Source organism: Saccopteryx leptura, chromosome 9 (genome assembly GCF_036850995.1).
Source record: "Saccopteryx leptura isolate mSacLep1 chromosome 9, mSacLep1_pri_phased_curated, whole genome shotgun sequence".
Taxonomy (NCBI): Eukaryota; Metazoa; Chordata; class Mammalia; order Chiroptera; family Emballonuridae; genus Saccopteryx; species Saccopteryx leptura.
The window spans coordinates 26,036,810-26,050,189 of NC_089511.1; the positions used below are offsets into that span (position 1 = coordinate 26,036,810).

At 37.8% G+C, this 13,380-nt stretch overlaps 1 protein-coding gene across 3 annotated transcripts in view; it reads left to right on the top strand.

Moving 5' to 3' along the window:
- The window catches only part of CNTNAP4 (contactin associated protein family member 4), a 313,756-nt gene extending 302,079 nt beyond the window's left edge, over window positions 1–11,677 (top strand). For all 3 annotated transcript variants that reach the window (XM_066349003.1, XM_066349002.1, XM_066349004.1), the window contains 3 exons: window positions 925–1,143; window positions 1,553–1,624; window positions 9,474–11,677. In XM_066349003.1, coding sequence (XP_066205100.1) covers window positions 925–1,143; window positions 1,553–1,624; window positions 9,474–9,667 — 485 coding nt within the window. In that variant the 3' untranslated portion in view covers window positions 9,668–11,677. The remainder of the gene's footprint in view (window positions 1–924; window positions 1,144–1,552; window positions 1,625–9,473) is intronic.
- The last annotated feature ends 1,703 nt before the right edge of the window (window positions 11,678–13,380 follow it).

Sequence of the window (13,380 nt, forward strand, 5' to 3'; positions counted from 1 at the left end):
TGGATTTAAGTGTGTTGTCTATCGGACTGAAAAAAGATACTCATGGCTAATGTAAGGTTTACATACAAAATGCAAATCCCTAGAACAGTGCCTAAGCACATAATAAGCACTTAATGAATACTTAATATCTATTATATTATTTTTTAAAAAGACCAGCCAGTAAATGTGGTCTGTGTTTGCACACATGCAGCGCAGGGGTGAGCCGTCATGTTGGGTGGATGGGTACACTGGAGTCTGATAGCCTTTGAACTCTAAAACTCTACAATTAATTTTACTTATTTAGACTTCATGCCCGTCAAGGATAAAATATAAATACATTCTTCACTGTAAAATTATGAATTAACATTCTGACATCCAAGCCAATCTCTGTTCCACAGTAGTGCCATATTAACTCAACTTTCATTAAATTGAGGGGTATATGTCTATCTATAGGGAGCTTGCAGATATTTCTGCCTGAGGGATACGGAGACAGTGAAATGGACAAAGGCAGTGAGATATGAAAGTTCTCTCTGCTGTATGAGTAATTAGGGGGAGTCCCTAAAAATTGGGGGAGTAACCTCTACTACACAAGAACATCTTCACAAACCCTCATCTGCTCACTACTTGACACATTCTTATGGAGGCTTCTTTCATTTCCAGAGAGTTTGTCATATTATATTTAATTAGCCATATTTAAAATCTTGCCTTCATTAACCTAGTGAGTCTCACCAATTGTTGTCGAAAGACTTAATCTGAATTTTTTAATGGAGACAAAAGAAAAAAAGAATCTAGTCACTGTGTGTGTATGTATATATCATATATGTTTGTATGTGTACACAGTGACCATATGTATACATAGCTATTGCATTACCAGACCTAGAGCATCCACATGTGCCCCTGTGTGCACTGGCATTACTAATATTACATGTTTCTTTGTGTTGGCAGAGCACGGTGATGTTGACCAGGAGACAGCGCTGGCTGGTGCTCACGGCTTCCAGGGCTGTCTCTCTGCAGTGCAGTTCGGCCACGTGGCCCCGCTGAAGGCGGCGCTGCACCCTAGCCGCCCAGCCCTCATCACTGTCTCAGGGCACGTGACGGAGTCCAGTTGTGTGGCCCAGGCCGGCACTGATGCCACATCAAGGGAAAGGACACACTCCTTTGCAGGTGGTGTATGGGTCTTCCTTTTCCTGCTCACAAACACAGCTTGCCCACTGGATTTAAAAATCTTCCGGTATTGATGTTTTGATACATTCTCGAGATGGTTCCTTAACATTAGTTTTGTTTACCTCTCTGTTCTCTTTCCCATTTCTTTTCCACATTCTCACTTTTCTCTGCACGTGGGACATTGCAGTTCACATTTCTTGAGTTTAAAATAAAAGAGATTCCACATAGACCTACATTGTGTTCTGGTTTAAAATGTTTATGTTTTTCAAAATTTCTTCGTTTTACTTGCCTATATCACTGCCTTCTTTCTTTCTTTCTTTCTTTCTTTCTTTCTTTCGTTTTTTATTTATTTATTTATTTATTTATTTATTTATTTATTTATTTATTTATTTTTGTTCTTTAACTGCAGATCATTCTGGAACAAGAGACAACAGAGAACCCCTAGCTAATGCTATCAGAAGTGACTCTGCAGTAATTGGAGGTAATAGAAAGTATGAATGAGTTCTTTGCTGGTTCTTACTATCTTTGCTAGTAATGGTGAATATTCAGCATTGTAGAAAGTATTTCTAGAGCATCCCAAGTGTTAGGCACTGAATCCTGTTCATGGGGTCAGTTTGATATTTGTACTGGAGTGTCTCATGGAGAATTCCTAATTCTCTCTTCCTTGGAGATTTTCAGTATAAATAATCGATCATCTTGCTGGAGTGCCACACTTAAAGAATAGTTGCTAAACTGTGTTATAATAGCTATAATTTAGCTCGAAAGTGGCCCTCTGCATTCCCTAGGTGATTCTGAGCATAGCTGAGAAGCACCATTTTTGGTGGCGTCTTGGGCATATCACGATTCCACAGGGTTGTGTAAAGTTAGAAAAGCCTGAGATTAACATTTAGAGAATATATTTTATGTTGCCTTGATGATTAATAAAACAGACATCTCCACAGTTTAGATGCTACTGTCAATAAATATTACATTTTTAATTGTATTTGAATAAATTATTAGGTAAATGTAATAAAATGGTTCATAACTAACAAAAAAAAAATTTTTAAGTATGTCTTCCTGGCAATGAAACAGTATATTTTCAGAGACATAATTTATTCAGTACCAATCCCCATAATAAACTTTTTTCTTCCAGATTAATGATTTTAAGAATGTTATTAATCAGGTTATTGAAATGTTCAGTGGCTCACCTTTTCTCCACACCCTGTACATGATATGGACATAAAAGTAAATAATTATCTCACTGCATTACCAGATAAGGTGATTGCTTATATGTTTGGGCAACTTAGGTGGACTTTGTTTGGTTTTATTTTTTTATACCACTACTCATGTAGACCTCAATTTCTTTTAAGTAGTTAGAACTTTATTTAGACAGCACAGTACCGGTCAGATCTCTGTGAGGATGTGAATATCCCCATTGCTGTTTCTGTTGCTTTTCCTTTATCAAATTCATGATGTATAAATTAAAGATACCTAAAATAGGATCCCCTGCTAGTCATGTAAGGAGCAAAAACAAAACCCTGTTAGAAGAGTTGTTAATAACAGCATGTCTAAAAGAAATACATTAATATATTATTAGTATATGGTAAAAACACATTTAAAGTTATAGCATTTCAGTCTTAACATTTCTTTTTCTTCTTTTTCCAAGTAAGAAGAGGGGAGATAGAGAGATAGGCTCCCGCATATGCCCTGACTGGGAACCGCCTGGCAACCCCCATCTGGGGCTGAAGATCTGCCCATCTGGGGCCATGCTTGCAACCAAGCTATTCTTAGTGCCTGAGGCAGAGGCTCCATGGAGCTACCCCCAGCACCTGGGGCCAGTGCGCTTTAACCAATTGAACCATGGCTGCAGAAGGGGAAGAGAGAAAGGAAGAGAGAGAAGGAGGAAGGGGAAGGGTGGAGAAGCAGATGGTCACTTCTCCTGTGTGCCATGATCAGGAATCTAATCCAGGACATTCACACAGCAGGCCAATGCTCTACCGCTGAGCCAGTTGGCCAGGGCAGCTTTAAAACTTTAAAACAGAGTTCTTAGTCGAACCAACTATCTTGGTCTCATGATGGTACTTGCAGTACATGTAACATGTATGGATATAGAGAGATACAGATACAGGGAGAGAGGTAGATAGAGTGATTGTATATATAATCAAGCCTAGTGTTAGAACATAATATTTACTCTTTAGAATATTGTTACTTTGGGCAAATATCATTGTCAAGATTCACAGAATAAGGGACAGGTGTGTTGATACATCATTCTGTTATTTTAGAATGGAAGCCAGCTATAGGTCACCTGTGACATTCTCACTTGACTCAAGTGCATAGAGCAGAGAAGGACAGTGTAGAATGTTTGCAGCTCAGGAACTCGCCAGTGTCTACAGATCTGGTGTCTGCTCTTAATCATAGCAGAGACTCAGCCTCAGAAGCAGAGCAGCTGGTCATGGCCATCTACACTCAGACGGCGTTGTCTGGGACCATGTGCCATTTATCTGCTAAATCACAGAATATCACCCTCTTGTGCATTCCTCCATCTGGGAGCATTGTGGTAAAATGCTTCACCCGTTGTCTAGCTACTCATAAATTGCACCCACAGTGTAACAGTAATTAATCCATTTAAGGATTTTTCAAATTGGATAATCCCCCAATGTTCTGTATTTCCGATGATCTTTTCTTCAGTTGCAAACACTGAATAATATAAGATGGGAAATTGACTTAATAAGACATTGAAAAACGGGTGACCCAGATACTGTAGAGCATTTCTGGCCAGGCTACACAAATATGGACAGTAAGATTTAGAAAGAGAGAAAGCTACATCATTTCCTCATACAAACACATGCATGTAGAAAATGGCAGTGTCATGCAGTGAAGTAGTTGGCCATATTTTATTTAGAACATCTTTTGCTTTGTTTGCATAACAGGTTAAATGAAGGTTTTCCTGGGACACCACAAATGCTGACATAACATCTTCCCCAAATTAAAAGATCTAAGTCACATGCATGGGGCAGAGTAGAACCAGAGTTTATCCATGGCTCTCACTGGATCTCCTCACCGGGCCAGTGTGAGGTCGACCTTTATTTTATAATCGCAGCAGACTGCTCTCTGTAACATCTTCATCAGTTTTTCACACACCGACATTGGTCACAATATCTTTCTTTAAACAAGAGGCCTGTCACCAGACAGTAGAGATATTTATAGTAATTCAAACTGATTGCTTTTCTGAGATGAGAGCAAAATATAAAAACAATTGGATATTCTGATTAGAATTGTTATTTATTAATGTGGCTAATGATAATCAAAAGTTACCCTATCCATTAGTAATTCCTTCAGATTTGAAGTGTAGAATTTGGTTACCACAATTTATGAGATTTATCTATTATAGATTGCTATCCTTCAGATAAGGCAGACCTGGACAGAAATTGACAGCCATTGGCAACATCATGATTAGCTATAGTCAGTCTGTCCCTAAAACCATGTGCTCAGGAATCCACTGTGGCTGATGGCACCCTTCATAGGTTTGCCTTGGTTGGACTCCATTAGAGTTGTATACACTTAATTTAAACTAGAATGAAGATGTCTACTGTTACAGTAGGGGAATTGATCTGCATTGTTGTCTTCAGTGTACCTATTTCTGTCTGGGGGAAAGAAACTTGAGTTAATAACTTGACTGATGTCATCAGGAAAGTCTAAGTATCAAACTCATGGTGACAGACAGTAATTTTCCAAATTCTATCTTTCATGTGAAAGATTGACTTTATCATTGGCAACATACCCAGGGGTGGGCACAAGTGGATTGACAGTTCATATGAAGAAGTACAAATTAATAATGATACGAGAATAAACTCTGTTTCTTGTGCTCACAACTGTAAACCTACTTTTGTCACCCCTGTATATGGTTAGTAGTATTTTTTATATAAATTTTTATTAATTTTAATGGGGTGACATCAATAAATCAGGGTACATATGTTCAAAGAGAACATGTCCAGGTTATCTTGTCATTCAATTATGTTGCATACTCATCACCCAGAGTCAGATTGTCTTCCGTCACCTTCTATCTAGTTTTCTTTGTGCCCCTCTCCCTCCCCCTTCCCCTCTCCCCCCCCCTAACCACCACACTCTTGACCATGTCTCTTAGTCTCATTTTTATGTCCCACCTATGTATGGAATCATGCAGTTCTTGGTTTTTTCTGATTTACTTATTTCACTCCGTATAATGTTATCAAGATCCCACCATTTTGTTGTAAATAATCCGATGTCATCATTTCTTATGGCTGAGTAGTATTCCATAGTGTATATGTGCCACATCTTCTTTATCCAGTCTTCTATTGAAGGGCTTTTTGGTTGTTTCCATGTCTTGGCCACTGTGAACAATGCTGCAATGAACATGGGGCTGCATGTGTCTTTACGTATCAATGTTTCTGAGTTTTTGCGGTATATACCCAGTAGAGGGATTGCTGGGTCATAAGGTAGTTCTATTTTCAGTTTTTTGAGGAATCACCATACTTTCTTTCATAATGGTTGTACTACTTTACATTCCCACCAACAGTGAATGAGGGTTCCTTTTTCTCCACAGCCTCTCTAACATTTGCTATTACCTGTCTTGTGGATAATAGCTAATCTAACAGGTATGAGGTGGTATCTCATTGTAGTTTTTTATTTATTTATTTATTCATTTTTAGAGAGGAGAGAGAGAGGGAGAGAGAGACAGAGAGAGAGAAGGGGGGAGGAGCTGGAAGCATCAACTCCCATATATGCCTTGACCAGGCAAGCCCAGGGTTTCGAACCGGCGACCTCAGCATTTCCAGGTCGACGCTTTATCAATATCTGTTGGCCATTTGTATTTCTTCATGGGAGAAGTGTCTGTTCATGTCCTCTTCCCATTTTTTTATTGGGTGGTTTTTTGTTGTTGAGTTTTATGAATTCTTTGTAAATTTTGGATATTAGGCCCTTATCTGAGCTGTTGTTTGAAAATATCATTTCCCATTTAGTTGGCTGTCTGTTTATTTTGTTGTCAGTTTCTCTTGCTGAGCAAGAACTTCTTAGTCTAATGTAGTCCCATTCATTTATCTTTGCCTTCACTTCTCTTGCCTTTGGAGTTAAATTCATAAAATGCTCTTTAAAACCCAGGTCCATGAGTTTAGTACCTATGTCTTCTTCTATGTACTTTATTGTTTCAGGTCTTATATTTAGGTCTTTGATCCATTTTGAATTAATTTTAGTACAAGGGGACAAGCTGTGGTCAAGTTTCATTCTTTTGCATGTGGCTTTCCAGTTTTCCCAGCACCATTTGTTGAAGAGGCTTTCTTTTCTCCATTGTGTGTTGTTGGCCCCTTTATCAAAAATTATTTGACCATATATATGTGGTTTTATTTCTGGACTTTCTATTCTGTTCCATTGGTCCGAGTGTCTATTTTTCTGCCAATACCCTGCTGTTTGATTGTCGTGGCTCTATAATATAGTTTGAAGTCAGGTATTGTAATGCCCCTAGCTTCATTCTTTTTCCTTAGGATTGCTTTGGCTATTCGGGGTTTTTTATAGTTCCATATAAATCTGATGATTTTTTTGTTCCATTTCTTTAAAAAATGTCAATGGAATTTTGATGGGAATTGCATTAAATTTGTATATTGCTTTGGGTAATATGGCCATTTTGATTTTATTTATTCTTCCAATCCAAGAACAAGGAATATTTTTTCCATCTCGTATCTTTTTCGATTTCCCTTAACAATGCTTTGTAGTTTTCGTTATATAGGTCCTTTACATTCTTTGTTATGTTTATTCCTTGGTATTTTTGTTGTTGTTGCAATCATGAAGGGGACTATTTTTTTGAGTTTGGTTTCTAATGTTTCATTGTTGGCATATAGAAAGGCTATGGACTTTTGTATGTTAATTTTGTATCCTGCAGCCTTACTGTATTGGTTTATTGTTTCTAGTAATCTTTTTGTGGAGTCTTTGGGGTTTTCAATGTATAGGATCATATCATCTGCAAAAAGTGATACCTTTACTTTTTCTTTTCTGGTATGGATGCCTTTTATTTCTTTATCTTGTCTGATTGCTCTGGCTAGAACCTCTAGCACCACATTAAATAAGAGTGGAGAGAGTAGACAACCCTGTCTTGTTCCTGATTTAAGGGGGGAAGTCCTCATTTTATGCCATTTAATATGATGTTAGCTGATGGTTTATCATATATGGCCTTTATCATGTTGAGATATTTTCCTTCTATACCCATTTTGTTGAGTGTCTTAAACATAAAGTTGTGTTGTATTTTATCAAATGCCTTTTCTGCATTTATTGATAAGATCATGTGGTTTTTGTTCTTTGTTTTGTTGATATGGTGTATTACATTAACTGTTTTACGTATGTTGAAACATCCTTGAGATTCTGGGATGAATCCCACTTGATCATGATGTATTATTTTTTTAATATGTTGTTGTATTCGATTTACTAGTATTTTGTTTAGTATTTTAGCATCTGTATTCATTAGAGATATTGGTCTGTAGTTTTCTTTTTTTGTGCCGACCTTGCCAGGTTTTGGTATGAGGGTTATGTTGGCCTCATAAAATGTGTTTGGAAATATTGCTTCTTCTTCAATTTTTTGGAAGACTTTGAGTAGAATAGGAACCAAGTCTTCTTTGAATGTTTTTTACAGAGACAGAGAGAGAGTCAGAGAGAGGGATAGATAGGGACAGACAGGAACAAAGAGATGAGAAGCATCAGTCATCAGTTTTTCATTGCGACACCTTAGTTGTTCATTGATTGCTTTCTCATATGTGCCTTGACCATGGGGCTACAGCAGACCGAGTAACCCCTTGCTCGAGCCAGCAACCTTGGGTCCAAGTTGGTGAGCTTTGCTCAAACCAGATGAGCCTGCAATCAAGCTGGCGACCTCGGGGTCTCTAACCTGGGTCCTCTGCATCCTAGTCCAATGCTCTATCCACTGCGACACCGCCTGGTCAGGCTGGCTAGTATTCTTGAAGGGACAGAGGGCATTCTAAAAGAAACCTCATTCTTTTTGAAGAAAATATCTGCCAGATTTCCATGTCAAAGCAACCACAGTCGATCTGCCAGTCATTCTTTCACATAAAAATGGTGTTCATGAAGCAAAAAGCAGCGAGCTCATCTCACCACTCACATGTTCACACGGGCACTTTTTCTGGAGACAGGCATCATACTTCGAGTACACTGGAAGTACCTTATGAAAAGTTTTCATTTTGCCACCCCAAATGTTAAAAGGCTTATAGCCAAAGGCCTAGACTTAATATAATAAAATGAGTATATATTAGTGCTTCATCAGAGATGCTCTTAAATGGATCTAGCTTTTTGTATTTTTCCTGTGATTGCAGCAGTGCAAGCCTTCTATCTTAGGAATTTAGTGACCACCCTCACCTTTTGGGAGCCTGTCTGACTTCTCGCTAAAGAAACAGGAATTTTTGCCAGCCTTGCTTTGCATTGCCAGTGGGTATATCAGAACAGTAAGAGAACCCTCTTAGAGTTATTGTAAAAATAGTTTTGACCCTATGGATGGACCTTCTCAAAGTGTCCCAGGGACCACCCTGCATTCCCAGATCACACTTCAAAGACCACAGATCGAATGTAACATCAGGATGTCAGGTTGTGGTGATCGTTGGTATAGCTAACAATGGAAGTATATAAAATTTTTACTTATGTATTATAGAATTGTACACATGGAACCTATATAATTTTATTAACCATTGTAACTCCTGTAAATTCAATTTAAAAAAGAAATTTAATAGGAAAAATAATAAATTTTCTGTTTACAATCAGAAGTTTCAAAAAAATCAATGTTGTTTATATAGAAATCATCTAAATATGTCTATAGGTGGGTATCAGTATATTTTGTTAGTCATGATTATTCAGATATACAACCTGTTTCTGCTATTCAGCATATGACAAATTATTAAAAACTCAACTTCATTAAAGAGTGTATACTTTTAAGTATGAAAACACATATAATTATTTTGCAATGTTACACTATAATTTCAAAATAATTAAAACTTGCCAGTTTATTAGTATGAAGTTTCCACATGGTGTCTTAAGAGACGTTCTTATGTGAAATACAAATGCACTAAATAAATTCAATATAATATTCATTTGGAACAACTGGAAGTGAACCCTCATGGTTAATAGAACTCAGGAGAAAACTCGATATATTATGATACCACTTATTCCAGAAATACCTGAAATTTTGATAGTTCCAATTGGTGAAATTGGATTCTTGTTTCAGTAAAAAAAATAATTTTACTATGACTCATTAAACAATGACGTCGACACAGCCTCTGTTGAGACAGAAGTTCTGACTGTATTTCTTTCCCCTCTCTCCCCAGGTCTGATAGCCGTGGTGATCTTTATCTTGCTGTGTATCGCTGCCATAGCCGCTCGCATTTATCAGCAGAAAAGGTTATACAAAAGAAATGAGGCAAAAAGGTCAGAGAATGTAGACAGTGCCGAGGCTGTTTTGAAAAGTGAGCTTAATAGACAACATGCGGTCAATGAAAATCAGAAAGAGTACTTCTTCTGATTGGCAGCCGTGATTTCACTTACAGTTACGTCGGTGGGTTTTAGTAGCCAGGGGCTCCAAATGGACAAAAAAAAAAAAAATTGTTTTTGCATCGAATGTACGGGCAGCGATCTGCAGCTCTGCTGTCTTGCCATATCCGGACTCGAGATGGCTCCAGGAGGCCTCGCCCAGTGGCTCATTTCACTTCGCATTCTCCGTAACAAGGAACTAGATATTGCTGTTAATACGATCTGAAACGGAAGTTTAACTGGCTTGATGACTATGGTTTTTAAAACTAGCCCTGGTCTCTCAACCACATGATAGTCAGTTTTGTTAGAGGTAAATATCAAGATTGGACTTCACCGGCCTTGCTTTGTTTGAGAACATATGCTGTGTTTGCTTTAGTGTTCCCCTGGTGTTACTCATAGAGCTGGAAATGCTTCTGAGATCCCGTTTGGCTCGTGTTTGCATCCTCAGTGGCCAGAAGCATTTAAACAAACCCCTCTGCCTTTCTCTGTAATTCCATTCAATACAGTTTATCAGCAGTCTTGAAAGATGTTTTGTTGTCATTGGTTTGTTTGTATTGCTCCTTTTCTATTTGACTGTCCTTAATGATTTTGAATACATTAGGTTTTGAGTGTCAGAATTCAGCTCTGATCATAGACTTCATACGTAACAAGACCCAGAAAGTGCATTGGTCGTCAGTGTGTAATGTCTGGCCTTGATAATTTTTTCTGTTTTATTTGCTGTTATTGTTTGGTAGTGGTGGTAGTTCAGACCTTGGGTAATGTCAATTTCCCAGGGGTTGTGACATGTTTGCAACTAAACTTGTTGATATAGAAACAATTCTTAACTCTGCAAAATATTATTTTTTATTTATAACTGTAGTATCTCCAACAAAATATACTTCCGAGAATATTTTCCCCAAATGTTATGTCTGTTTACTTTATAGGTTTACACTGTTTTTCTGAAGTTATCACCAACTTTTCTTTGCTCTCCCTTTGAGATATTCTGTGGAGCATGGTCTTATGTATTAGAAAAAAGAGACACTTTGTAGAGGGCACAAACCTACCTAGAACACCTACCCCTCCAGGCATACATTTTGTGGTGCACTGTCCCCTGGGGCATACTTTTAAAAATAGAAGCGGAAACCATGCCCCGTTCTGCAGAACTGGTAGAGTGATTAAGGGCTGCTCATTCTAAAGGATGATGACACACTATATGACATACTAAGTGTGTCTCTCTAGTCACTTCTCATGTCCAGTGATGGGGTACACTCACGACCATGCAGTAGAGTTATCAAAAAGTACCAAAAGTCAGTATCACCCACTCACTAGTACATTCTGATGAAAGGATATATACATACAGGAGATTAAAGAATTATCAATAACCTCACGAAATGGACACTATAATTAACTTTGAGGCCATGTGAACAAGATATTTACATGTGGCTATCTTTGAATTTCACAAGCCAATTAAATAATAAAGGCACTTTGCTATTCATAATCACACTTTCTAGATGTTTGTTAAGGAAATATTGGATTCTTTAGTTTGTCCACACCAGAATAATTTAGAAATGAGTCAGTTAAGCCTCTTTTTTTCTCTTCCTACCTCTCCTTACAAAACCTTCTTGTCTTTTCTCATAGCACTGTATCTGTTTTGATGCCTCTGTAAATGCCTGAGTAAATTTTAAGAATGTACCTGACCAGGCGGTGGTGCAGTGGATAGAGCGTCGGACTGGGATGCAGAGGACCCAGGTTCGAGACCCCGAGGTCGCCAGCTTGAGTGTGGGCTCATCTGGTTCGAGCAAAAGTTCACCAGCTTGGACCCAAGGTCGCTGGCTTGAGCAAGGGGTTACTCAGTCTGCTGAAGGCCCGCGGTCAAGGCACATATGAGAAAGCAATCAATGAACAACTAAGGTGTCGCAATGAAAAACTGATGATTGATGCTTCTCATCTATCTCTGTTCCTGTCTATCTGTCCCTATCTATCCCTCTCTGACTCTGTCTCTGTAAAAAAAAAAAAGTAAGAATGTGAATTAACATAGTAGTTCATGAAGGACCTGTGTTGGCAAAGATCTTTTTATTTATATTTTTATTTTGTAATTGAAAGGTGGCTAGTGAAGGATTGAACACAGAAATGGTATTTTTATTCGATACAAAGCTGAATTCGAACATCATTACAGCCCTGCATCTTTTATGAATGGTTGTTATTTAGAAGCGGCATTAACATGGCTGGGAGCTGAAACGCAGACAGGTTTCTAGATGGTGAAGCCTCGTGGTCCTCTGTGGTCCACACTGCTGAAAACTGCAGCATCATGGCCCCAGAACGCACTGATCCATCATGCACGTGGCTTCCGTTTCCTGATTTGTAAGCTTTGTTCCTTCTTTTTTCTTAATAAAATGCAGTTTTGAATTAAAATGCACAATATATTTTGAAACATTGTATAAAGTTTAGAATGAGGAAATGACACTGGATTTTTTTTTTCTCAAAACAGTAAAAAGATGTGTAGATGTATGCCTTCTGTACTGGTATGTGTGTTTTTTGAAACCTATTGGTACATCCTGTACTTATTATGAATTGTTAACAGGAACTGCATTTATAATGTATTTTTTCTTTTAAATGAATTCAGAAATGAAAAGAAAAATAGGGAAATGTTTATTGATTGTAACAAGGAAAGGAAATTAAACCAGACCTTGAGTTCTGCCAGAGAACAATGATTTGACTGGTAGCAACTGTTCATTGAAAAGTTATTAAGTATTTAAATTGGGTGTGTCTGTTTATTTCTTCAGAGAGCCTGGCCAATGAGCACTACATATGTAGATGTAAAGATCACAGTATATAGAAACACACATGGTGGGGCTAAAGTAGGTTTCCAGTTGTGAGTTCACAAAACACAGAGTTTATTCTTACCTTGTTATTTATTGTATTATTTTTCATACAAACAACTGTAAGCCTACTTTTCCTCACTCTGTATAGTGTACCATTTTGTAATATAAAAGTTTTAAAATTTCTTTATTTGTGATTTCAAATGAAAACAATACAGAATTAACATTCTCTTTTTGCGAAGACTAAATTTTCCAAATCTCATTAAATTCAAACGTGCAGGATGCAAACAGAGTGGCGCTAGTGGGACATGTGACATGGGGTTCATCCGTGGGAAATGACATCTGAAGTTTGTCAAAACAATGCCACTGAAATAGCCCTCATCCACTCTAGGAAATTGCTCCATTTGTTTTTCAATCCTTTCCCAAGAGTTGATCTTGAAAGCACATTTAATAAATTCTTTAGATACTAAATTAAAGACAACAAGAAGACTCAACCAGACAACCAACCAAACGGAAGTCAGTCATTTAAAATGATCTTTCATTAGATGGTATTGTTCTTCATCTGTGACAGAAAATTGAAACAAAGTCCACCATGCAACCGGAGAGCACGGATGTATTCTTTAGCATGGACAGCGCAGTTTTACAGATGAAATGTCCAAGAGGTGGACATACAAGGTGGCATCCCAGAGGACATATGGCAGAATGTAAGTGGTGCAGCTGTGACTAGAATTTCTTTTCACTCCACATTTTGCTGATCTCAGTGCCTCCAAGACCTAGAGCTTTGACAGTTATTTAGTGGTATAGAGAATTAGAAAGACAATGGTATCCTCTTTGTTCAGAATGACCTATAATCCTAGAACTTTCCTGTATCTTTTAAAAATGACCATAAACCTTTATTTGATAGGTC